Source organism: Festucalex cinctus, chromosome 13, assembly GCF_051991245.1.
Source record: "Festucalex cinctus isolate MCC-2025b chromosome 13, RoL_Fcin_1.0, whole genome shotgun sequence".
NCBI lineage: Eukaryota > Metazoa > Chordata > Actinopteri > Syngnathiformes > Syngnathidae > Festucalex > Festucalex cinctus.
Genome location: NC_135423.1, coordinates 20,094,737 through 20,121,500, shown reverse-complemented (window position 1 = coordinate 20,121,500; position 26,764 = coordinate 20,094,737). Strand labels below are relative to the sequence as shown.

General features: G+C 39.1%; 1 protein-coding gene and 1 long non-coding RNA gene across 3 annotated transcripts in view; one reads left to right on the top strand and one right to left on the bottom strand.

The window, feature by feature from the left end:
• The window catches only part of ssh2a (slingshot protein phosphatase 2a), a 40,711-nt gene extending 16,200 nt beyond the window's left edge, over positions 1 to 24,511 (bottom strand). The window contains exons 1-2 of one of the 2 annotated variants that reach the window (XM_077541482.1): positions 24,313 to 24,511; positions 16,654 to 16,697 (exon numbers count right to left, since the gene is read on the bottom strand). In XM_077541482.1, coding sequence (XP_077397608.1) covers positions 16,654 to 16,697; positions 24,313 to 24,375 — 107 coding nt within the window. In that variant the 5' untranslated portion in view covers positions 24,376 to 24,511. Of the gene's footprint in view, positions 1 to 3,886; positions 4,482 to 16,653; positions 16,698 to 24,312 lie in introns of those variants that run through there. The other variant, XM_077541479.1, reaches the window with a different exon arrangement.
• LOC144033543 (uncharacterized) lies at positions 21,931 to 23,323 on the top strand. Its single transcript, XR_013288005.1, has 5 exons — positions 21,931 to 22,341; positions 22,480 to 22,526; positions 22,615 to 22,660; positions 22,736 to 22,769; positions 22,927 to 23,323. It is a non-coding gene; the product is annotated as an uncharacterized LOC144033543 (long non-coding RNA).
• Positions 24,512 to 26,764: the final 2,253 nt, after the last annotated feature.

Genomic DNA, 26,764 nt, shown 5'->3' with positions numbered 1-26,764 from the left:
TCTGTTGACCATCTGCACAAAAACACCAATGTTTAAATCCAGTCTGATGGCAGATTGCTAGGCAAAGGCTAAAACGACTGATAACAGAAAAGTTGTAAACCAGGCCACTCTAAAGATAGATGTTTAGCTACTAATATTGATGCTTTTGTTTGTATGCTATATGGAGAATTGTATTGCAATAGCATATACTTATTAAAGGAGATATGCTTTGCACTTTCTGTTTTCACTCATGGAGGTAGCAGTGATCTGACCCGTGTATGTGGCACATGCAACTGACACATCGCCAAATACAATCCCTGCTCCCCACACCACACAACTTGGCTGACCAATCGAGTAAGTGCATCTTTTCAGAAGCTGAAGATGTTAGCTAACATATTGTGGATCTTTGCCCAACCTAGCTGGGCGGATAAACTGTCGAGGTGGTATTATGTGAATTTGCCACAACTGCTACATCACAGAAAGGTAAAATTAAGAAAGGCTTGCTCACAGACCCATTTTCGGAAATAGGAAGCTTTTCCATTATGTCCCCTGTCATGAAATAAACAATCAAAGTTTTGACCGGACGCCCAAGTTCCTCCTGAAATTCTAATTCTTTTATTACATTTGGTAACAATTCTATGCTTTGTGGGAACATTTTGGGGAAGGGATTTTCTTCAACACTCAAGTAATGACAATGTCGAAGTAGTCAGTGTAAAGACTGCATAACTATAAATTTACTTTCCCCTCAAAATAACCCAACACACAGAAGATTACTGTGTAAAGTACTGGCAAAAAAAGTGAGTTCACCCCTTAGTGAACAAGTCCAAATTTGGCCCAATACTGTATGTAATATATATATATATATATATATATATATATATATATATATATATATATATATATATATATATATATATATATATATACATACACACACACACTGCATGTTCCATTTATTAAATCATTTATTAAATTACTGCTACAGAGAACAAGAGAACATAGCATGTTATTTCTGCATAGAACAAAAACATTCTTAATTCCTAAAGAAGACATTTGGTTGAATCTTATGTTCAAATAAAATAAGTGTCTATTTAAACACTGACTCAATTTGATAAACAGATTACGATGATAATCACAAAGATTCCAAGGCCTTCACTGGCTGACAGTTGATAAAGATTGGTGACATTACCTGGTCTAAACCCCTAAACTGGGCAAGGAAAGACGCAAAAAGACATATGGGGGGGAAAAAAAAGGAATACACCTTGAGAAGATCCTACAAACATGTCAGTGGTGTACATCCGTGAGAAACTGCCTATCATCAACAATAGAGACTTGATTTTAGATACAGGGCATCGCCATCTACTTACAAAGATATACAATGTGGTGATTTGCACATTCATCTGTTTGACAGCACACCTCAGTGTGTAATTCCTCTCTGTTTTCTTTGGCGAGCAGAAGAGAGTGTTTCACCTGTGTCCAATTTTGGTGTTTCGTACTACATAGCCCCACTGATGTAATTCAGTCTTGAAATTACTGAAGATACTGTACATTAAACAGAGCCTTGAGGACAATGTAGTGAACACAGGCCTAGCATTACAAATATGCAGAGACCGAAGACGTGGGCATATGGCGTAACGTGCACGTCTTCTAAGGTCTTGTTTACCTCAAAGGCTAAAGCAGTAAGAAGCATTTATTGATAGAAAGCAATTTGAATATGAACTATTTCTTCTTCTTTTTTTTCCCTTTTTTTGCATGCAGTCTCTGCCTCTCACTTGAGTTTGTACTCAATAAAGCCAGAGTGCATTCATGTGTAAGAGCAGTGAAAAAGCACTGCAATCTAAACTCGAGCTGCCCTTGACTTCCCCAAACCCATGACAGAAGGCAATTTCTCACGCAAAGCTCTGCCAACTGCTGACTGAACAAGAATGTTATGAAACACTCAACAGAACACAGACAGTGAAGACGCATGAATTGATTTTCTGGAAAAGTTGATAAAGTTGATTTAATCACTCAAGAATCAATTATTCAAGTTTTTTCAACCTTTTTTCACATTCACAAGATTGTATCTGGTCCACATTAGTTTAGAGTAGACAAATGAGCTTTTAAATTATCCCCTTTGGGCATGCATTCATGACTTCCTATTTTGCCTTCTTAGGAATTTAAATAAGGTAACCAAAATATGTTTAGGTACAATTCCCAATTCAAAGCATTATTGATTATGGATTGTGTCTAATCAGAATTTGTACGCTAATACTATAATGTCCTGTAGAAGTAGAGAAAATTTAAATAGTTCGCGATGCACATCACAATTTTGCTGTGGTTCTCAAATAATCACCAAAGGTTGTTGTTTGGAGCTCAGTTTATTCCCCACGACCCACCGTAGATGAACTTAAAAAACTACAGCACATCTGGGCAAAGTATGGCCAGCGGGCCACATCTGGTCCATCCACAGTCTCTGACCAGCCCTTGCAGCCTGTCCATCCATCCATTTTCTTGACCGCTTATTCCTCACAAGGGTCGCGGGGGGTGCTGGCGCCTATCTCAGCTGGCTCTGGGCAGTAGGCAGGGGACACCCTGGACTGGTTGCCGGCCAATTGCAGGGCACACAGATACGAACAACCATCCACACTCACAAGCACACCTAGGGACAATTCGGAGCGCCCAATTAACCTGCCATGCATGTCTTTGGAATGTGGGAGGGGGCCGGAGTACCCGGAGAAGACCCACGCGGGCACGGGGAGAACATGCAAACTCCACCCAGGAAGGCCGGAGCCTGGACTCGAACTGGAGTCCTCAGTACTGGGAGGCGGACGTGCTAACCACTCGATCACCGTACCGCCCCCTTGCAGCCTATATGAAGTCAAAATAAAATGTCAAGTATGTCCTGTTTGTGTGTTGCAGTGCAAGCGAACAAGAGCAGCACCTTCAGTGTTGCCAATAAGAACTTAAGACAGTGTATGTTCATGTTGTGACTATTTCAAACATTCTAGCAACTATTAAGAAAAAAAAAAAAAAAGAAAAAGAAAAAAAGAACAGCGCCAACACCAATTGTGGTCTTATGTTAGCAACTATCTTATTTCCCACATAGAAGAGGGAAGAGAGTAATTTGCTCTAATAATGATCTGGGAATTTTATATTTAAAAAATACGGCTATATTAAACTGCAAAAAATACACCTCAAAATTTGAAAGTTGTGCCTTAAATGAAATCACTGATAAAACTGCTCCACAAAGAAGAAAAAATAATTTGAGACTTGCATGCACAAGAATACTTTCAGCATGCACCATTTATGTGAACCACTGCATATAGTCTAACAAATTAATTACAGAATGTCATGCTCCCTATTGTTATTAAAATCTGGTCTAAACTTCATGCTGAGCAGGCTACAACAGATGCTAAAGCTGTGGACTCCCAACTTTTTTTTTTTCTAATTAATTAACTAACACTCAAAACTGACCTATTTCATAGGGGAGGAATAAAAACTTCTACTTCGACATCTATGAACTGGGGTTTTAAACACAAACACATTTGGTACGATTTATCAACAAATAAAATATATTGTGCAATGCACTGTAGGCAAATTCCCCAATAATTTCAGGTGATGTGACATGTATGGACTTGTGAAAAGGCTAGACAAGGCATGCTCTGTACAGCCAAACTGTATGTCTGAATAAGGTCAAACAGCAGTGATGATGATGACGACGACGACGATTATGATGATGAGTAAGACCCTCGACAGGAAGTACATTTAGCAGTACATTGCAAAACATTTAGAAAATGTCACAATCCCCAAATATGAACATATACACACAATACATTTACTGTATACCAAAATTGCGTGATTAATTGGTAGGACAAGGAAGAAAGGCGATTCTCAGCTATAGGCACTATAAGCTCTAAGCACTTACAGTTGGTTGATTTCATTATTTGACACCAAGGCGTCGTCGTTGAAGTAAGGCACCATTTTGGCCCCGCAACACGAGCAGAAGCTGACCGCCGACGAGTCGCCGGAGCCGGATAACGCGCCGAGGGTCATGTCGGCAGGTTAAGTGGAGCCCAGGCAGGAGGGAGCGGGCGGATGTCAGGTGCTCTTCGGAAAACTTTTACTGCGCTGCCCCACGCGTGTGCTCCGCCATGGCAAAAAATAAAAAATAAAAGACACGCTCCAGTCCGAACCACTTGTCTCACCAATACAGTCGTATTCCGTGAGGGGGAAAAGTAATGCCAGCTGAAGTAGATGCGAAGTTTGTTTTTCCCCTCGTCTGACTAAAGGGACGACCGAGATTAGAACACAATACTATAACTCAGTAGTGTCAAAGTCTTGGTTTCTAAAACGCTATCGTTCCGTTTCTGAAACATGACGTTTTTCCCATTCAGATGTGCTACAACGACCGGTTTGTACAGTACAGTACTGAGTCCACTGACAGGGTTCACCTCATTCCAGTCACAGGAGCGAGAATCGCTAGGCATGTGCTCTGGGCTCGCGCTACGAGGGCAGCCAATGAGTTAGAAGCAGGCGGGACGACAAGATGGGGAGCCAATTATGACACGAAGAAGGCTGGCCGGCGAAACAGGGAGCCAATGACAGCACAAGGTAGGCGGGCTCAACTGGGCAGCCAATGATGAGGGCACGAGGGAGGAATGACAAGCTATGCGAAAGCCACTTCTTGCATCCATTCAAAGCAGCTGATCACACTGTTTACATGCTCTTCTTCTGCCTGGGCCTGTTTATCCATGTATTTACTGGCTCTAGTGTTTGACTGGCCAGCCACCGCATGGTTTGCTATAAATAATACTCTAGGTCTAACGCCATGAGTCTCGGAACTCCTAATAGCCAGATGGGACCTTACTAACCTCAAAAAGACAAACTATTTAGGGAACAGGGGCGTGCAGTGACCTATGGAGGGGCAGTTACTCAAAGTTATAAAAAATAATAATAATAATAATAATAAGGGGGGGGGGGTGCACATGATAACATGCCTGCACTGTACACTCATTGGGGTTCAAACTTCGACACCATGCCACCACCGACATTTGTTTGTTAAGAATCAATTATGAATGACAAATTTACATAAATAAAAATGATTATGTAAAATGTACAGGAAATTTATATTGTAAGTAACATAAGTAATGCTATTAGGATTTTTCTATAGTGCGTGTAGCATAAAAAATGTCTACATTTCGCTTGATTCAGGTAAGAGCAAATGCCGTTTATTATTTGTCTTTACGTGAAGATTGTCAATCTTTGGTTATTGCAACTGTTCTCAACAATTAGCTGCCACGTCTGGGCAAACTAGATTGTTTTTGAAAAAAAAAAAAAAACTGATTATTTTTTCGGTTCTTATGTCTGCCTTGTAAGATTGATCTGCCTTACTGAGTTGGAGATCTGACTTCAGGAAGTGGGTTGATTAAAATTCTGACTCAAGGGTTATAAATTCCGACATTTTCTGTGTACTTTAACATTCCTCTTCCATCTGCTTAATAGAGGTGTGCAAAATTTCCGATTCTTAGATTATTCACGATTCGGCCGTGCAACAATCGAGAACGATTCACAAATGTCCAAATTCCGATTATATAAATATGCCAAGGGAAGCGAAACGAGCGAAAAGTACGCGGAACTGAAACGCAGTAGCGCGCGCGGTCTTCGGGACGCTTTTTGGGACGAACCGAGAGTACACATCCACAACTCACGCCTCGAGATTCAAAACAACAACAAGCATGGCTGAGCTGACCAACCCACCTCTTCGTGAGATCAGACCTGCTCCGAAAAGGCAAACAACTTCAGGCGGAAGTATCAGCTAGCTGGCTGCAGTGCGTCGGTTAGCGTTCTACAGGGCCCCGCGCAGTGATACGAACGAACGAACAGAAAAGTAGTGGCTGGCGGTAATGGCGTCTGACTTTATTCAGAAAAGAGTATTGTGGTGGAAATGTATCACGCTTTTGAAAACAAATAGTTTTTAGAAGAAAAACGCTTTATTTCCGAGACCCCAGCCAGCTTGCTGGACTATTTTCCTCTCGTCCAACGCCGAAGTCAGCGCTGATCGCACACACGGGAGGTGAGGATCAAATTGAGATTCATGTTAAAAAAGCCGAACGATCCCATTAATGTTTACACTTTCATGTTTACACAAGTTAAAAAGCAGAAAAGCACTTGAGGGTTTTTTTTTTTGTACCTCTGAGAAACTTTAATGTTTACATGTTCATCTTTACAAAACTTAAAAAGCAGGAAAGCACTTTTTTTTTTTTAAGGCATTTGTATTGAAGTAGTAGTTCTCATTGTCTTTCATTTATACCTCAGTGCACTTTTGAGTGGATAAAAATAATATATTTTTGCTCAATGCTATGTTTTATTCTGTTGAAGACTGAATATACTTAAAAGCTGTTGTTACAGAATGAGGACTTGAGTATTTTATTTACTGTTTTGAACTGTTAACTTGATACTGAAATAGTAGTTTATTTAGGCCTGAGAGGACTTTTGTACTATTTTTGTAACTAATGTACGAAACATTAAAAGCGCCAAAATACATTGTTTTTTTTCTGCTGCCTGGGGGGAAATCAATAATCGTTTTATAATCGAATCGTCGCCTCTGAATCGTAATCGCAATCGAATCGTGAGGTGCCCCAAGATTCCCACCTCTACTGCTTAATGTAATTTGTTTTGCTTGAGTTTTCTGCATTCTATGACCTGAACTTTTGTTTACTGTTGAGTGAGACTATAATAAACATTATCGACCGCAGGTGTAGCGGTGAGCGAACTGACTTCGAATGAGGGCACGTCTCATAGTATGACGTCATTTTCGAACATCTCGTGATGAAAGGTATCGTAATAATAATTTATGGAAATTATGTTGTTGAATTTGAGTTTTGAAAGTCAACAAAATGACTTTCACTCACATACAAATGTATGGCTTAGCTGGTCAAGTGGTCTTCTCCCAACCCAAAGGTTGAACTTGTGAGTTTCATTCTGAGCACTTGTGAAGCTGTGATACTGTCAAAGTGTCCTTGAGCAAGATACTTGCTCCCTAATGAGCAGCCAGTGTTACAGTGCTTCAAGAACCTCGAAGCACTATACAAGATAAAGTCCCCAATAAAGTCCAGAATAACAGTTATTTATTGCCATATGTGAATTATGTTCCAATAACTTGCAGCTGTACCTCCCAATTAAAATGCTCCAAAGGCTGCAAAATTAAAAAACAAATCTTTTATTCTTAGGTTCATTGTTCTTGTTTCAGAAAAAAAAAAAAAAAAAAGTCTTGTGAGTTAATGTAATCGAAGCAGATAAATCAGCATGAGTTTTTGATTTGCCTTCAAGTTGACTTGTACGTACCCTCTCCACACCCAAATCTTGTGCTCGTTACATAAGGAGCAAACCACATGTGAACGAGACAGCAGGAGCCATCCGCTGCTTTAGTGGAATGTGACCCAAGTGGAGATGTGCACACACTTGTCTTCTCAGATCAATTTGAGGTGGACAAAGTTTTACTTGTAGCAATTCCACTCCATGTTGTGAGAAGAAGGATGTTTTACCTTATTTTATGACCTCTTAAACCTTTTATATTCTGCTGCCATGACAACATCCAGAGCCATATACAACCTGTCAACAATTCAAACCAATGTAATACTGCCCGCCCACCTTGTCAAATTTGACACCAGCTCATGCCAAGTTAACTTAAAACACTTCTTTGAAGACTTCTACAGCGGATAACTGATGTAAGGGATTTAACATGAATGCGTCGGCTCTTATCAACAAGGACATAGTTTGGTATTTTGTTATCTATTTAAAAAGCAGATGTTCGTCGACCTATTGCATGCATACTTTTAAAAAGAAGTATTTCTTGGAGCCGTTTATGTAATAAAGGGAATAATGTGTTTTGTGTATGAATGACATGAACTGTGTGGATCAAATAATAGCTTGCATGCAAGCTTCATCTGTCTCCACATTCCCAACCAAACTCTCTGGCCAACACACTGTTTAACTCAATTGTGCAATTGAGGCCTCCTCAAAGTAAATGCTGTTATGTCATCTCTCTGAAACTGATAGCCTTTTTTTTTTTTTTTTAATGAAAATCCAGCATTTTATGCATTAGTCTTGCTTGACTTTGTTGTGGAAAAAAAAAGACTTTGCTCACATGTTCATGGAGCATAAAATTGATTATTTATCCAGTCAGTGCAATATATGCAACAAATAGACAAAGTCCAATCATGGTCTCTTCGATCCTAAGCTGTCAATAGCCATAATGGGAAAAAAAAACAACAACAATAAAATGTCAACCATAACTCATGACAAGTCAAAACAAACGGCACAAACATACCAGCACCTGCTCTGCTTTCTTCACGGTACACACCATACCTCGACTCACCTTCCCATCTACAACTGCTGCGTCACAAAGTCGTTTAGCTAGAGTGTTCTCATGTTAGCACACAACCCAAACACAGCTGCTCTGATGCGTTAGTCATGAGGTTCAGTTTAGTGTGGTCAAATTAACTGGCCTTTGGTGGGAACCTGGATTGCAGGCTGGTAACATGAGAGGGATGTTTGTTGTTGAGCTGAGCTCTGGAAAAGTTACATAACTGGACTCTGAGCAAAAGGAACAGACGCATGGAGGTCAAAGATGAGCTGAAGTTTGAATGCCATAATCAGGTCAGGTTGTACAGGTCCGTCCGTGGCAGATCATTCTGCAAGGGCTAGCTACGCTATATGGACATGACCTGGGGAGCAGTCATGAGGTAATGACCTATATTCCCAATCAAAAACTAATGGGGAGCTGCTGATTTATCAATGGCCCACGGACCGATGGTTGAGGAACACTGCTCTGGCACATCAGTTATTGAAGACTTGTTAAAGTTGGAAAGATGGCAAAATGAAGATGCCGGTCCAGTGTTGCACCAAGTACTGGCACCATACTGCTCTTTATTCTTTGTATTTTCCAATCGCCTTTTCCCTGTTGCACAAGTAGCACACTTTCCACCCTTTGTCAATTTCAACGTCAATTTTCAATTTCATTTGTCAACAAATTCCTTGTTGACAAAACCACCCTACTAAACGAGCATGAATAGGATGATTTTTGACAAACTAAAACTAGGATTTAATTAACAAACAAGTGGGGGAAAATTGAGAGAATAAACTGTCTATAACATTATTGTCCCCATTGTGCTTCATCCTTTTGTACATGGATCACTTTGTGCTAATATGCAGTTCTATTTCGTCCCTCCCGACCGCCAGGTGGCGGTGCTGCATAGAACCGTAGTTACATTCGTAACTTTCGATTATATAAACTGTGTGTAATACATGTATTAGTGACTTCATCCCCAAGGGATAATTACAGTAGATTTAAAGAGCCAGTACCCACTGTACTTACTGTACATGAGTTTCAAGTACTTATTTAAGCACTCAGCATATCCTACTGTATTGAACTTCATTATTTGTCTGCTCTTTTATGCTCTTATTTATCTTGCCGGGTGGGTCAGTTTTGGTTAACTATATTAACATACTTTTCAAAAGAAACTGAGGTTGCGGAAACACCTGCGCAAGAAAAGCACTATCCCGGTTATTTGTTTTCGTACATAGAAGGTCCTTTTCTTTGTACTGTTCAGTGTTGTTGCATAGTATGTAATACAAGTTGATAGTCATGTGTACCCTTTTATATTTCTAGATGGGCTTGTGATCACAATTAAGCAATCTTATTTATTATGATCACAAGCTTTCGGTATTTCAACTGTGGAGTGTTGTCTTTATATATCCTCTGTAAATATAGACTGTTTGCTTGGCTTAAAAAGATGAAGCACTTTCCTCTGTCTTTTTTAATTTCCTGTCCAGGATTAGAGTGGAAAGAGGGCCCACTGAAATACAGACTGTAGATAAAACAAATACATTGTGACATTTGGTCCGTCCACGTCACGCGTGTTATAAGTCTCATTACAAGTTCCAGGATCCAAGCTTTGAGTGTGTCAGCTGTCACATTGATGCTACAAGTAGAGCAGGTTACTTAAGCCGAAAATGTTGAGACTTCAATCAACAAAATGATCACGCACACACCCCGGCAAGAGATGTTAAATGTACATACCACAACATTTCCAAGAAATTGCGACTAAGAGATAATCTAGCAACAAAAGTGGTACAATAGTTCCCACCCACACTCTTTGAACACGTTCAAAGATTTTCAAGTACAGTAGTGCACGTGAGAATTCAAGTTTGGTTATTTCTGTGACCATGTTATTTGCCCTCAGTATGGCTCCCGACAAAGTGAAACAAGCAAGAAATACTGCTATTTGAAAGCCTAAATCATATTACTTTAGAAAAAATGGAAAGGAATACACTACTTTAATAACTAAACATGACAATCGTGTTTTTGACCTGGCTTTGCAGTTTGGTTTGGCAGATTCGTTGATGAGAAAAAACAAGTTCATGAACGTGAGGTCCTAATGGATTTAGAGGTGCAACAATCAATCAATTAATCATCATCAAATCAATTGTTAAATTAATAGATTTTTCTTTTCAGCCTTATTTTAAAATTGTCCAAATACTCTGAATTTGAGCCTTTCAACGGTAAACATTCTCTGCAGCCCTCCATGAAAGCAGACTTGTTTATGCTGAATCAAACAAACATCTGCTTTTATTTTTAAAAATAATGATCATTTTTGGGAATTGTCTGACATTTTATAGACCAAAACAGTATTTGTTTTTTTGCAGAGCATGTTCTGCACTGTCAAACTGAAATACAGTGGAACTCACTATTTGTATCTCGTTTAAAAAAATAAATAAAATTAAAAAAAAATCACCCAATGGGTGAAGCCGTGAGTAGCGAGTATGCTGGGGTCCACTGTAATGTCCTCTTTTTTAATATAGGGATTGCAATTAAAACTTGTTTACTTTTTAATCTGATTTATCAATTGATTTAATCAATATAATTGTTGTAGCCCTAATTGTATTGTACTTCTAGTTGATGATTTTCTTATTACTCGAACCATTTATCACTTGTGTGGAATTTCCATTTTGGCAATGCGAGGCACAGTTGAAAACTTTTTTTGTTTTTTTGTGACTCATAGGCTAACGGAATATTTAATGACAGTCTTAACGTCTTGATTCCGATTTTTTTCAAATCCGACCTGAGTTAGTTTCCTATTGAGTCCTAGATCGGCTAAATATCGGATTTTTTTGCAATGTGACCTCAGTCTGAACGGACAGGTTGCATTTATCAGACCTACATGTCATCTATAGCCCAAAATATGCTCAGTGTAGGCGGGGGCAGAGTGCTTGTGAGATTACTGACAATCGTCCGTAAATCTGCAAAGTTGTTTTGAGTAACAGCATTGACTTTATATGTTACTTTTAATATAATCTCACTTGAAACATGAAGCATTTATTACACACGGAAATGCTGTGACATCATCTTTACTAGACGTCTCCATGAGATCAAAAAGCCTCACCTCATCTCTCCAAAATATTTCTTTTTCTGTGCTTGCGTGTCATTTTGGGGATGCATTTGGTTCACCCCAGACAGAATAGGGTCCAAATTAATATGTAATGTAAACAAATAATAATAATAATAATAATAATAATAATAATAATAATAATATTTTTTTTTAAATCACAATTTATCATGAAGCCCTGCAGTATGAATGTAGCCGAATGTTTCCGAGTGTCATGAAGACATTGGGGATTTCCTCTCCATAGTAACTAAACCCAGATTCTTATATACTGGCTGTTTAAAAGCTGAAACCTTTTTGGCAATTTGATTAGTGACCTTTGAAAAAGGAAAAAGGATCCATAACCTCATTGTTTTACCATTTGGCTCACTTCATCCATCATCTTTGCATCTGCAGAGAATAAAATGCCATGGATTGGGTTTGTGAGACATATGTTTTTATCTTGACTTTTGACTGATGTGTCCTGTCATAAAATAACCACTGGGAAGGAGCAGCCCTTTTGTTCGATTGCAATAGCAGAACAACGGTCATTTGTTTTGCAGGGTGGTCCGATTGTTTAAATGGGTACGAAAAAAAGAAGAAAACAGAAATATCTCGTGTAATGGTGCAAGTTAGTCTTGGCGAAGAAGAAAAGACACAGTATTGTTGTACACCTCAGTTTCTGTCTCCTCCACAACACACTGCTCCTTGGAAGCATATGCAGGGTGGGCAGCAAAGTTAATTGGACCACGGCTGTTATGTAATACACATTAGGGGTCACTCAAGAAGGTCCCTGGCTCCAATCAGCATGTTAGCGCATTTGGCAACGCTGAACAAATGGTGCGCTATGAGCCAAATGGTGAAAGAGGACGTTGATGATGCAGGAGGGAATACGTGCCGTGCTTGTCAGTGGGGATGACTTCACCAGCTGCTGCATCGCTCGTGTATTACCTAACAAATAATGGAGAACATACGTCCTTTTCGGCACGATTGGGGTGTTCAAGGTTCATAGGCGTGATGTCACCCATGTTTTAAAAACACGTGTGCTATAACACACTCGCATATCTGACATCGGGATCAAATTGAAAACTGCACACGGCAAACTGCAATAAAACCTTTTTCTGTTTCAAACTTTCCATTATTTTCTATGCAATTCATCAATGTCGCTGCAATTTCCGACTCAGTGCTTATGTTCACTAATACAATGTCTTTATTTCATTGTTCAGGCCTAAGTGCTCCTATATTTAACCAAATGTGTGAATGAGTTCAATTATGATCCCCCTGACCCACTACCCAATGCCCAATATGCTTTTTCCCCCAGGTACGCGCAAATCGCAAATGTAATTCCTTTTTTTTTTTTTTTTTTTTTTTTTTTTCTAAAGAGCTCAGAATTGTTCATTCGGTATTCATTCCGATTCAACGTCTTGTCATCATTGCTCTTTTTTTTTTTTTTTTTTTTTTTTTTGGTGTGTGTATGTGTGCGTGCGTTTGCGTGCGTGCGTTTGCGTGCGTGCGTTTGCGTGCGTGCGTTTGCGTGCGTGCGTGCGTTTGCGTGTGTGCGTGCGTTTGCGTGCGTTTGCGTGCGTGCGCGCAAATACGTATAAATTTATACTCATTCATTCACCTAAAACCTTATAAATATCCCATTACCCTTCGCCTTAACCAGGTACTTCAGAATCTTGCCAGAGTCGTGAGATTTAAATGGTCAGGAGACCAGAGAAAAGGTCAGAAAAAAAAAGAAATAAAGAGAAAAGAAAGGTAAATCAAAGTGACATCCAGCACCGACCAAACACATCCTGCCTTCCCCATGATTACAAAATCAAAGTCTTACGCCAACCCCGGAAGCCTCTAAATTCCAGCAAATTTAGCGAGATCTCAAGAGCCCAGAGGAAAAACTAAAGAGAGGAAGGAGGGAAGGATCGATAAGGCAGAGTGAGATCAATAGAAGCCAGTACATCCAATCCATCAAAGTGAAGTCCAGCACCAACAAGACCCCTCCTGCGTGGTTACAAAACCAGAGTCTTATGCCAACCCCAGAAACCTCATACTTCTAATAAATTAAGATCTCAAGTGACCAGAGGAAAAACTAAAGAGAGGAAGGAGGGAAGGATAGATAAAGCAAAGTGAGAACCACAGACACCAGCACCAACTGATTCAAGGGGCTGTGGGAGGGAGAGGGTACTTCTGTTGAGTTTCAGTAGATGCTGGTGCGACGGATCTGGCATGCATAAGGACCACCACCAAAGAAAGAAGCCGTCAACCGCGGTCCAGCAAAGCGAGCACTCCCCCCAAATGTAATTCCAACAACTGTGGCTATAATTTAGTACGTGACTCAGTTTGCAATGGAAAATTAATTCAAAGTATTGTGTGCATTAACCAGTACACTGGATTCTCATGAGGGAATCTCAAGCAGAGCCCACGCCAGAGGGTGACGAAGAAAATGGAAATGACGCAGATGGTACAGAGAGCTGTTTGACTTTAAGAATGCTTTATTTGTTATGTTTGGGATCTATGACAAACGCCTTACATTGTTTTAACAGTGTAAGAGACCAACAGCCGCTTGAAAGGTTGAACATTCCCGGAATTATTCAGTATAAAAGATACAGTGATTCTATTGTAGCCAAGCAACAAAGCACGTAATATAGTATAATAAGTGATAATAGATTAGCTGTGATCTTAAAAAAAAAAATGTACACCTGTTCTTGGAGATATTTTTTAAAGTTTGTAGACTGGTTGAACATTGTAGAGGGGGGAATCTAAGTCAAAAGCAACAGGATTCTTTTTTAATAAACTACAATCAAATTCTATTTTTATCTTATTCAAACAAATGCTTTACATTTTTGACAAGAACGTTCCACAGTATCTCTCTATTCCCTTCCTTTTCCCAAAACTACACTGAACTACTAATGTGGTCAATAACGGAAATTCACAGAGTAAAAGCTGTATCCAAATTAAGTTTCTAGGTGCTGCAGTCTCCACAGAAAGACACAATGCAACTTGTGCTGATTATTCAACAGTATCACAAAACACGTAAAACTCACATAACCTCTTTTTCTTACCCATCCCCAGTTCATGTTCCGTTGAGGCCAGTGTCTCAGCACTGTGACTAAACCACAATACACCAAGATTACTTAATACACCTCAAAAAGCCACACAACCATCTTGCACAACAAACAGTACGAAATCAGGAGTCTGACCAAATCCTGACGACAATGCTAACCAAGATTTGCTCAAGAAAACCAATGCTGTACATGTAAAAGCAACACTGTGTTCTAAGACAAAAAAAAAAAACATACACAAAGTTATAGTTTGTGTTTCCCTTTGGCTTTTCATTTGACCGCATTTATTTATTATATAATATCCAAAGGATTAAGTTGTGTGTCGTGCATGACACTACAGAAAATGTCAGCATACTGTGTAAGACCTCAATGCACCTCATGAGAACAGTGTTCAGTCTGTCTTGAAGAATTAACTGGGTGTGGGTGCTTTTTTTTTTCTCTCAAAACATGGAGCAGTTTCAACAACGGGTGTCATAAGAAAACACAGTAAGAGAACAAAAATATTCTAAAATAGCCAAGTGAACAAAGTCTTCACGCATTCAAAGTAGTGAAAATCCACTGATGCTTAAATGCTCCAACTTAACAACTGTCCAACTTACCGTATTTTATTTTATTTTATTTTTTTACAAAAATGTTGACAGCTAATGGAATCACCATGAGAAAACCACTAAGAAAAGTGGGGCAGTATTCATCTAAAAAAAATTACATTTCTTGTAGGGTGCCCCAAGGGTCTGTGCTGAGGCCAAAACTTTTTTTAATTTGTATATTAATTATATCTTTAGCGTATCCCAAGTACTAAAATGTATTGTTTTTGCTGATACCAATATTTTTACAGTAGTGATAATTATAATGAGCTCATAACTACTATGAACCACGAACTATGCATATTGAAAAAATGGATGGACATAAATTATTCTTAAATATAAACAAAATCAAAGTGATGCTGTTTGGTAATTGAAAAATGGATTCTGGACTACAAATTAATATTGATGGTGCGCCAATTGAAAGTGAGATTGAAAATAAATTCTTGGGAGTAATAATTGATAGTAAATTGTCTTGGAAATCCGATGTCAGACATGTACCGCAACATCAAAAATCTCTAAAACCCTAGCAATTTTAAATAAAGCAAAGCAATATCTTGTTGAGTATGTACTCGTATTTTATACTGCACCTTGGTTCTTCCATACCTAAAATATTGTATCGAAGTTTGGGGAAACACATATCTGTATACAATGAATCCAGTCGTCACTTTACAGAACCGTGCTTTGCGCATCATTCTGGTTTTCTGGAGCACATGCATAATTAGTTCATTCAATCTATGTGGTGTTAAACTATGGAATAATCTTTGTCTACAAGATAAACAATGCAAAAGTATTCATAGATTTAAACTGTTGTTTAAATGAATGGTCTGGTCACAATACATTGAAAATACTTTGTGTTAAGATGACATCAGTGCTTTCTGTCTGTGTAAATATGTGCTTGTTCCTTCTTTAACATTGTCGGCATATCGTTTAATACTATTGTTGCTATATTGTTTATTACCATTGCTGGTATATGCTGTTCTACTAGTGCTATTGTTTACTTCCTACATTTGAGTATTTGTGTTATAAAAAAATCACAACACTTTTATTGTCTCTTTTTTTCCTTTCTCTGGGTACTTGTTTATTATTGAGTTTTAAAGTTATTAGCAGCGTAGGTTGACATTTTCAATGGGAGATGGGTTTGGGATTAAATTAGTTTTCTTCTTCCCACTCCCTTCCATGCAGAATTGGACTTTATCTTTTGTTTTGTTTTTCCTCTCTCTCTCTTTTTGTTTTTCTCTTTGTGGAACCTGACACCGATTGTTGTGCTTTGTTATTGCCCGAAACAAAAATAAAAACGAATGAAAACAAAAAAAAGAAAGAAAAAAAGTTACCAAGCCAATTTATTTATATATTTTAATTTGGTAATTTATTGTAGCCTCGGGTGTTAATATGTAACTGCCATTAATTCAAGTGAGTGTTACTTTTATTTTACTGTATGTTCAAAGTTAAGTTATGAAATGTGGAGAACATTAATATGCTGGAAAGTGCAGTAGCAACTGTCAGAATATTGATATGCAACCTCCCCTAGTGGCGCAAGTGACAAGCTGCAGTATTCAGAAAAGAACAGATACCAGGCGGATGACGTGAGTGAGCGTGTGTGACTGACTAAACAGGATGTGGTCTCACCTTCTGGGCTGGGAGCGACAGTCATCCTCGCCACTGCCCGACTCCTAGAGAAAAGACAAAAAGCATATTTGATACCAGCATCCGTTGACTTCAGCTGAGATCTGACAGAACACTGGCTGCTCATATCACAATGCTGAGGCAGTCCATTAACCCTTTATTAAAAGTGAAAAAAGTAACTTTTCATTTGTGATATCTGGCACTAGTCCTCAGAATAGACAGAAGGGATAAAGCTTAAATAGACTCTATGCTCTTCACCCTCCCACCCTCACCCCCGTTCCCAAAATGCAATCATCCTCCCCCATCACAGGAACCAGTCTACCACAAACACAAACATTTTAATCCCCGCGCTAATCCCTCCCAAAACTCAGGAACTTTCGCTTCGGCATCAATCTGTCAGCCCTGGTGAATTCTTGGGCCAAAGATACAATATGTAGACACGAGAAGGCAAATGGAAACGGCATAAGAACTTGATTTAAGATGCAATTGGATGCTGACAAATGTTTGTGATGGAGGTTGACGCAGGTGCCAGAAGATTGTGAGAAGAGGCGCAGTTAGATTGATCCACTACTCCCAGTCCAATCCCACAGATTGAGTGGACAGCTGCCAGGCTGAGGGATGTTCTCAGTATTAGCCATCCCATAGCCTCACTTTAAGACAAACAGACAAAGGGACGGACGGACAGCCACATCTGCTTCTATATTTGGGTTACCACACTGCAATTAACACCCATAATATTGAATATATTCTACCACTTTACATTATCATCTTTGTAAAGGCAGACTGTGTGATATAGTAGATCTTGTATTCTACATCACTTTATTGTGCACGTGATTATAATATCCTGGTAATGATGTTTCAATACCATAAGATGAAATGAATGGGATGTATTTCACATCATTGGTTACGACAGTTGCATGCATGTGCAGGGAATGGCATTATAGCCAATGAGAAGAGGAGATTTGGTGGGCTGCGAGGCAGATTACTGCACACGAGGGTGGCCGCTCCCTGCTGCGCTGAATGCGAGTAACGTGAGCTGGGATGACTTGCTGTGCTGCGGCAATAATTTCGAAGATATGTTCAATGACAAAACGCTAGAAACTTAGGGAGGAAAGTATGAGGAATTGCGCTATGCTTTTCAGGCGGTCGGACATTGCGCTTTTTTATTTTATTTTATTTTTTTATACTGCTGCTGTCACTCCACATACTGTATATAGTACATATGGGTGTGTCTCACTGGGCCTGATCCAGATGTGTCCTGCAAACAGAAATTATTTTACAATGTGAAGTGTTTTTTTTCTCTCTCCCCCCCAAGCCATCCAGGTAGGTGGGACATCATCATCAACACTATGTTCTCTCCACTGTGGGGCAGCTGGTGCAGCCAATAAAACTTGGAGCTGAACACACTCAAGACTGTAGAGATGACTGTGGACTTCAGGAATCATCCTGCGTTACATCTGTCCCCCACACTGTCTAACGGCCCTGTGTCAACCATCGAGACCTTCAAGTTCTTGAGAATTACGGTCTCCTAGGACCTAAAGTGGGAGACTGACATCAACTCCTTCCTGAAAAAGGCCCAGCAGAAGGATGTACTTCCTGTGTGGCTGCTGAGGAAACACAGCATGCCACAGGAGCTGTTGAGACGGTTTCTGTACATCAGTCATTGAATCAATCCTTCCTTCCTGTGTTCCTCCATTACAGTCTGGTTTGGTGCTGTGGCTGCCACAGAAAAGGACAAATATTCTGTGGGAATCAGGATTCTGATTCTGTAGCTTCAAAAACTCTCTCTGGAAGGGTTGTCAGACCAAATACATACTACAACTCTTTTCCATTTACTGAAGAAATGCACACAATAAACATCCACAAACTAGTTCACAAACCTGCTTAACATGTTTGTAAGTAATAGTATGGTTAGAAAGTTGCTAGTACAGTAGTTCGTAAGACGACGATGAGTGCCAGTCTGTTCAAACAAAACAAAAACAAAACAAAAAAGAAACTATGCCTGGTCTGGAGATTAGGAAATTTACAATCAAACAAGTTTCAAAGCGATACAACAGTGATCATTATTACAGTTAACTTGTTTGATTATGAACACAAATATAATACACGCATTGCAAGGTACATTCTACAGAACTGTATATAAGGAACACACCATGCATACTCTTTATGGAAGCCAAACACACTTATGCATAGCAAAATTAACAGAACGTAGTCTCAGTCACTCATAGTTTGGTCTTATACTTACGGTATTTAAAATATACTGCAGTTGCTGATAGAAGTTGTCTGATATTTGATTAATTTATTCTTTCAGATTACAAAAAAGCATGTTTTGACCATAAAAAGTGGTGGGAGTAAGCACAGCTTCTCAACATTAAAACTTGCATAAAAAAACAACACTGACTGGAGTTAATGTTTAGTGAATGGCACCGGTTATCACATTTAGCATGCTCGGTAATAAGAGTAAGTGTGCAAAAGCACTATAGAACTACATATTTTTGTTCAACGGTTTGCTGGCCACCAATATAAGTGCTATCTTAAATTGTCTTAAAGATATTTGTGAATATACTTGGATGTGACAAAAGTTGAAAAATCTAGACTGTGTGACAGACAGCAAATCAGGGATTACCCCAGTGCTGTATAGCGGGAACTTTTTAACAATCCAATAAAACCAAGAGTGATGGAAGACAAATATTTTATTTATAGTAAATAATTTAAACCTTCAAACATGCCATTTAACAGACAATGATGGAATTCCATCTTAGATGTTGCATCGGTCAATGAGTAATCTCAACAGCAGATTTCAAGAATGCATTCGTATGGGAGGACACCGTCTACAGGACGTAATAAAAAAAAAAAAAAAAATCCATCATTGTTTCTTAAATGGCATGTTTAAATGTTTTGATTAAATATTCTTCTTCCACCGCTCTTGGTTTTATTGGATTGTTAAAAAGTTCCCAGTTTGTTTGTTTTTTGTGTCACCCTGTACATTGCACAAAATAGAAACCTGAAATATTGTCAGTAGTGCAATAATTTCAATCCAATCTATCAGCAATGTTATTTTTTTTATTTGGAGTGCTGACTGTTAATTTTGACATTACCGGTGATCTGATTATGGTAATCTAATTCTAAACGTTCTGTCTTTACTTCTGTGAAACCAATTGATATTATTTTAATGGTATTTTTTTGTGTTTGTTAAAACCATATTCCAAGATTGTGCCTTTTTGTAAGATTAAGTAATGTTTATAATTTGATTTATAATCATAATTTCAAAAATTCCTGTAAATTTGTAATGTTTATTTATGTGGGTCGCCTGTTGTCTTCTCAACCATCAAGCAACTTTTCTGGAAGAAATCCTGTAAATATATAATGTTAAAATCTTTCTAATAAAAACTTTAAATTCTAATTTTTGATAACTGTTTTTGTATAGCCTACAGGGACTGGGTTAGTCGTCAATTTTAAGACGTCATTTACATGACTAGTGCTGTCACAATCAAATATTTTTAGAATCGATTAATCAAGTAATCAGATTAATTTTATTTTTGCATTAAAGTGTACTACAAAAGCATCTTTCCCCCTGATTACTGTTTATCAACCAGTGATTGTTATTTATTCCGTACTTGGTATTAGTATAGTGATTTTTAATGTAATGTACTATGTTACCGGCAGAGGTAAGATCGAACCTAAAAAATCCAGCCCGACCCGACCCAGGCCCGCAGGCATTAAAGCCCCACCCAGCCCGAGCCCGACCAATTACAGTCTTCCCTCGCTATAACGCGGTTCACTTTTCGCGGTCTCGCTGATTTTTTTTTTAAGTGCAATTTTGCATATTTTTTTACAGTAATATACCCATTTTATAAAATTTATGAAGGTTTGAACATTGTCAATGTTTGAACAAGAGAGAAATGTGAGAACATGTAAATGCCTCAATGAGAAAAGTGTATAAATTGTGCGGTCGGGGATTTTAGAGCCTTAAAACATTTATAAGAGTTGTAAAACATAACGCTAACTACTTCGCGGATTTCATTTATTGCGGGTATTTTTTGGAACCTAACCCCAGTGGAAAACGAGGGAACACTGTAACTTGATTTGCAGGCCCAAGCCCGAAGCAAACCCGAAATTTCAATTTATCCCATAGTATTTTTGGCAGAAAAAAACGCAAGATTTTTTAAGGTTAAAATAGTCAACATATTTTTATGATCATGATAAATACATTTGCACAACGAAATAACGCTGGAACACAGAACACACTTCACTCTTACCGGCGTTGCGTGTTTGCCTTTTCAGTTTCCCTGTCTTAAGTTTATCCTTGATTTCTTGTTGCTCCATATCAGGGATACCTGGTCAAAATAGATGTGGACTCGCGGAGGGAAGATTACGTTCACGAAACGTCTGCAAAGCCGTGCGCAAAGCGTGCTCTTGCTCTGCGCCTCCTATTTAGTAGTAGTTATATAGCAATTACTTTACAGCGCCGCCTTCTCTGTTTTATCCAAATTATTTATTTACAACAAGTATTCCTTAGTTTAGTATCCACACATCGTTTTAGTATACATTTTTATAAACATATATTTATTAAAAAAAAAAAAAAAAAGTCAGCGAGAGAGAAGCCCGGCCCGACCCGAACGTAATGATTGACATTTTAGGGCCGACCTGAATTTTAAAGATCTTACCTCTAGTTACCGGTTCGGGCATTGTTTTCCGAAGTAAAAACAGATGTTTGCAAATGTCTTATTTTGATTAAACACAGAAGATAATCAGTCTTCTTTCATCAAGGACTACAGAAATCAGTCAACAATTACTGTTGATACGTTGAAATCAGAGGATTTGGCCAATTTTAAATAAAAAGATGGCTCCAAATAATTACTCAATTATTACAATAGTCATCGATTATTTGGTAATCGATTAATTTTGTCAGCGCTACACGTGACGTGCAAAAAACATCCACCGGCATCGTCCAAACGAACTTTCTGCCAACCCAGTAAATCTTCTAGAATCCACCCCTGGCTCCAGCCCATATCATACCAGCCCAGCTCAGACCTTTAATACACACAGATACAAAAACTGTATGGATGGATGATACGAACTCTTTGACCGCCATAAACGTTTAAAGACGTTCAGTATAAACCTAGAATTGGCCGCCATAGACGTTAATTGACGTCTACTATGTTTTTTTTATGGAAACGGGTGGAGGAAAGCCTTGGGCAGCTGTGCTCCAAGTATCAAGCCGATCGGGTTACTATAATGAGTATTCCTGGCCACTAGATGGCTGTGATGAGTCTTTTGGACAAGATCGGGTAGAAGACAACAGTAGAAGAAGAGAGGCGGAGCTAGAGTGTTGAGGGGGAGAGAATGGCTAACTTGGCTAAGGGAGTCAAAAAGGCTACAGATGGCAATCAGCTCACGCTTGATCCTTATTTTCAAAGCTCAAAAGCATCGACCAGTGCTCAAGAGCACAGTGATGACGGAGTTAAGTCATAGTTGAAGCGGTGACGCGGCCGTTTCGACCACGTCCTAAGGCCCCACCGGCTAGCGATGCTAATAACGTCCTAAGGCCGCACCGGCTAGCGATGCTAACACCGGAGAAAAGTGGTGCACAACTGAGCACGTCTGCACAGATGATGTTTCATCGGACGATGACGACTACTTTGGGTCCGATGCAAGACAGTCTTGGACAGTCTTCCAAAGAACGTGAAGGTAAGCGCTAACATGCTAAAAGATTGCTAGTAAGATTACTTTACTAACTTTTCGGCGATCTGCTAGCAGCGTGTGTAAATGTGCTGATATACACTAGAACATCTATTACCTATACAAACGTGAATGTATATTTTATAGATCGTGCTCACAGCAACGTCCGACCGCTGGTTCTACGACAAAGAAAGGTAAAAAAAAAAAACAACGTTTTCAATACACCGCAACAATAAAAGTTAAGTCTTTCGATAGTATTGTAATTGTATATGTTTCTTTCAGCTCCTACTCAAAGTGACCCTTCTCACAGTGAGCAGAAAGAACAAAGGTAAAAAGAAAAAAAAAAAGATTCTCCACAGCTCTAATAAAATATTTGATGGTAAACGTCTTCTATAATTTACAGAATGTGCATCAACCAATACATCGAAGAAAAAAAGGTAAACATGCACACACACACACACACACACACACACACACACACACACGCACCCCCCCCCCCCCCCCCACACACACACACACACACACACACACACACACACACATTGCATCACAGTGCTCTAACATAATATATGATATTGAAATGTATATTTGCAGATCCCAAAGATTCTGGCTGGCTTGAAGTTGATGAAGTTGGCTGGCAGCCAACCATCTTCCCCTTTGCTGCAAAACCAGGACCAAGGGATGCTGCAGCAGAGCTGAATTCCCACCTGCCAGCTGACATCCTGGAGCTCTTCATCACGGATGAACTTCTCCAGCACATCGTTCATCATACCAACCTCTACGCAAATCAGTCCATGCAGAAGCAGACTGACAAAAACTGTTGCGCACGTGTAAATAGTTTGCAAAGAGTTTTCCAAATTGTTTGTTCGGATTGCTACTGTTGCATGTAAATAAACTGTTATTTTGCAATCAAAAAACATTTTTTATTGTTGGGGTAGTGTTTTATAGAAGTTTAGGTGTTTGTAGAATCACTCATGCAAAAAAAAAAAAAGTGCCAAATTCACTAGACTGCATGAAATAACATCGTTTCACAAAAAGCTTGATTTCTCCGTATTTTGGAAGAAAATAGAGGATTTGGGTGAAACGAAGGTGTTTTCTATTGTTGATTAGTGAAGATCAGAATAAGGTAGAAACAAACTTTTTTTTTTAGATGAAAGATGAGACTTCAATCTTTCATTTGGTAGCATCCGCGTTTCCATAGTCCTAACACAACATTTTCTGTGGAGCTTGAAAGATCGGTAAAATTCTGTAAATCAGCTGGCAGTATAGGGGTTACCATTTCCGAAAATGGCTGGCAGTCAAAGAGCTAAACTCTACTTGCAGTCCAACCAGAGACAAGGCTCTTGACACACATATCCGCTGCGTTTCCGGCCTGAGTCAACACTGGCCAGTTGGCTTAAACGACAGTTTTATCTACGGAAGCCAGGCCAACACTGCCTGTCCCAAAATGTGTGTCAGCAGTTTTAAGGCCCCATATCGGAGGCGTACAAGGAGATAAGAGGACACTAGAAGGGTCTGACATGCCTGGCACACTAACCTGCTTTCAGGGAGCCTCCTTTCTCCTCATTCACTCTCACTAGTCGCATAAATGGAGGTCAGTGTAGCAGAAGGGATGCTGACATGACAGTAATTCTCCAACGACAACCGGCTCATTTAAAAACTCTCAAACATTCAATTAGTCACGCGTCTTTCTGACCTGACTCAAGAGGAAGTAAGTTAGCAAACTGCTAATGATATTGCTTGTAGTTTTATTATTATTATTATTATTATTATTATTATTATTATTATTCCCAAAAGGTTGGTCGTTCTAAAACTTAAACTGAGCAACTGATGCGTTGAATAACTCTGCCAACCGTCTAATTGGCTGCCAAGTTAGCGCTACATGTACACAATCAGCAAGAAAGAAAAAAAGCGAGCAGAACGAGTGATAGAGACGGAGGAGCCTTCCACCAGATGTCAAAACAGTTGACCGATACTCACCGACACACAGGGGCTGGAGGTAGTGCTCGGTGTCGGTGACCGCTGGACGGTGACCAGCGCCATCCCGCCTACACCTACTAACACCTCGGTCACCTAAAAGCGTAAAAAGCCGGAATACCGGACATTTTCATAAGACATAAACTCGAGTTAGCTCTGGAGGTTAGTCTGGTCGCTGCTAGTACCCGGCGTTAGTAAAGCGACACAGATTCAGTGACGACATCCGGCAATGCAAGGTTCAACGTAAAATTAAGTTTTCGAATTGTCGTACTGTTATTTCTTTCTGCAGTTACAAGATGATACAATTTAATTAAGTGTTACATTTTATATAAAATATATCAAAGTTATAACAAACTGGTTCTTCATAATAGTTCTGTGAAAATAAAGTTTTATTTTGAAAGAGGACTCAAGTACCATTTCCCGCCGCTTTATAAACCTCCGAATGGCTTGATTATTTTTTTCTCTGGGCTCAGCTGCTGATGTTATGCGCATGCGTTGAAGTGGCCAGCTGTCAAAAGGGCGTGAAGGCTGCCAGATGCCCGGTTGTATGGGGTTGAAGTGTTTTTCTGTGACTGGGGACGTGTAGGATTATGATGAATGTAACATGTGTGGTCATGTCTGTTGTAACGGCTGCAGGAGATGACCTGAGGTCCTGACCCCATGCGATCTCTTGGGATATGACATGTGGGTGTGGGGGTAAAGCAGGTGGTAATGTGTTAATGCGCGTGTGTGTTCTCAATCAGTCATATCACACAGAAAATAAATTGTCATGGTCTTATCTTAATTAATTAGAGGATGATGACTTCTTTACTTTAGATTTGAATACAGAGACATGCAAGGCGGGGTCAAAAATGAAACAGAGTCTGTATGAAGCAACTGATTCATTAAATTATCTGGGTCAATGCCAGTGCCTACTCACCCAACCCCCCCCCCCCCCCCTAACTGCTTCCTCCCAATCCCCAAACCATCCTCAATTTCCTTTTTATTGATCTTGCAATAATGATAAAGAAAATTGGAAGCTATGGGACTTAAAAAATAATTTCATCATATAGTCACATGGACTTTATGCAGATGAATTGAGTGGAAATTGTTTAATTATATATATAAAAAAAATAAAAAAAAACAGATAAACACAGATATGGTTGTAAAAAGCAGAGTGTCAGAATGACTGAAGAGATATTTCTACATACACCTTTACAATGAATGTGAGTGCTCAAGCATAGAGGCCATCTTTGGCCTTCTTCTTGCTGGATCACTCAGTATGCAAACCATGTGAGAGCCACATTATGACTCTTTGGAAGACAAATGAGCGGCCAAATGAAGGTGACGATGGACCAAGGTTGGACGAAGACGCTTTGCAAACAGGAGGCGAAGAATGAAAGTGTGCTGTAGAAAACAAGATTAGGATTAGAGCGGAGGTTAATTCTACTTTGGGACTTTATAGTGTCCTCACAGAAGCTATAGATGATCGACGATCCTCTTATAATTAAAGCTGTGCTCTGTATTAGAGATTGCATCAGATTAATGTGTGTGTCTGGGTAAGAGGGCGTGTGTGTGCGCGTGCTTGTTGGTATGTATGTGGTAAAAGAAAGCAGAATAATTAGCACATATTTTCAGACAAAACGTACCAATCAATAGAAGATTAAGGGTTTTTGACAACAAAATGAAAGCACTGTTGTCAGTGTCACACCCTGATCTCATCTCTACATGGAGCTTCAGTCCTCCCCAGTGGTTAGTGTTGGTCAAAACAGGTTGCTTCTATTACAACAGCATGTTTTTGTACCAACAGGGGGAGACACAAGCCCATTCGAATCTTTTCGTGACTGTAAAGGAGACTGGAAATTTACAGTTCTCCACTTTCTGCTGATGATGTCTGACTGAGATGTTTGATGTTCAATTTGGTGATAATTAGTAGAGTCAAATTTAAGAAAAAATTGATTGCAGACAACATGCAACTACAAATTCATTTAGCAGGGCGACTGCATCTTGCAGCGCACCTGTGCCATCTTTATTCATGTATTCCAGCGATGTTTAATGATAGAGAACAATTAAATGCTCCTCCATTAGATGGCAGAAGTTACATTAAATTCAACTGCTGTCATTCATACATCAGAATTAATTGTGCTTCCTGCATGTGTAGTAAATATATATATATAAAATGCTGTATATCAGCTTTGTGTCATAAACTTTAGCGTGAAAAGCTGCACACAAGCTGCAGTGTGTTCGGACATCGATTTCATGTTTCTTGCTAAAATACCAAAATTGCAAATTGTTTAGAAACTGCAAGCATTTTTTGTTACCAATCCCCTTTTAAAATAAATATAATAATATTGGAACAAACAGTTTTTACTGGGCTCTGATTTCAAATCCAGCTATTCATCAATTTGTTGTGCATATGTTTATTTTGGTTCAAGAAAGGTTATTCTAGTACCAAAAATTACAATAAAAAAAAATT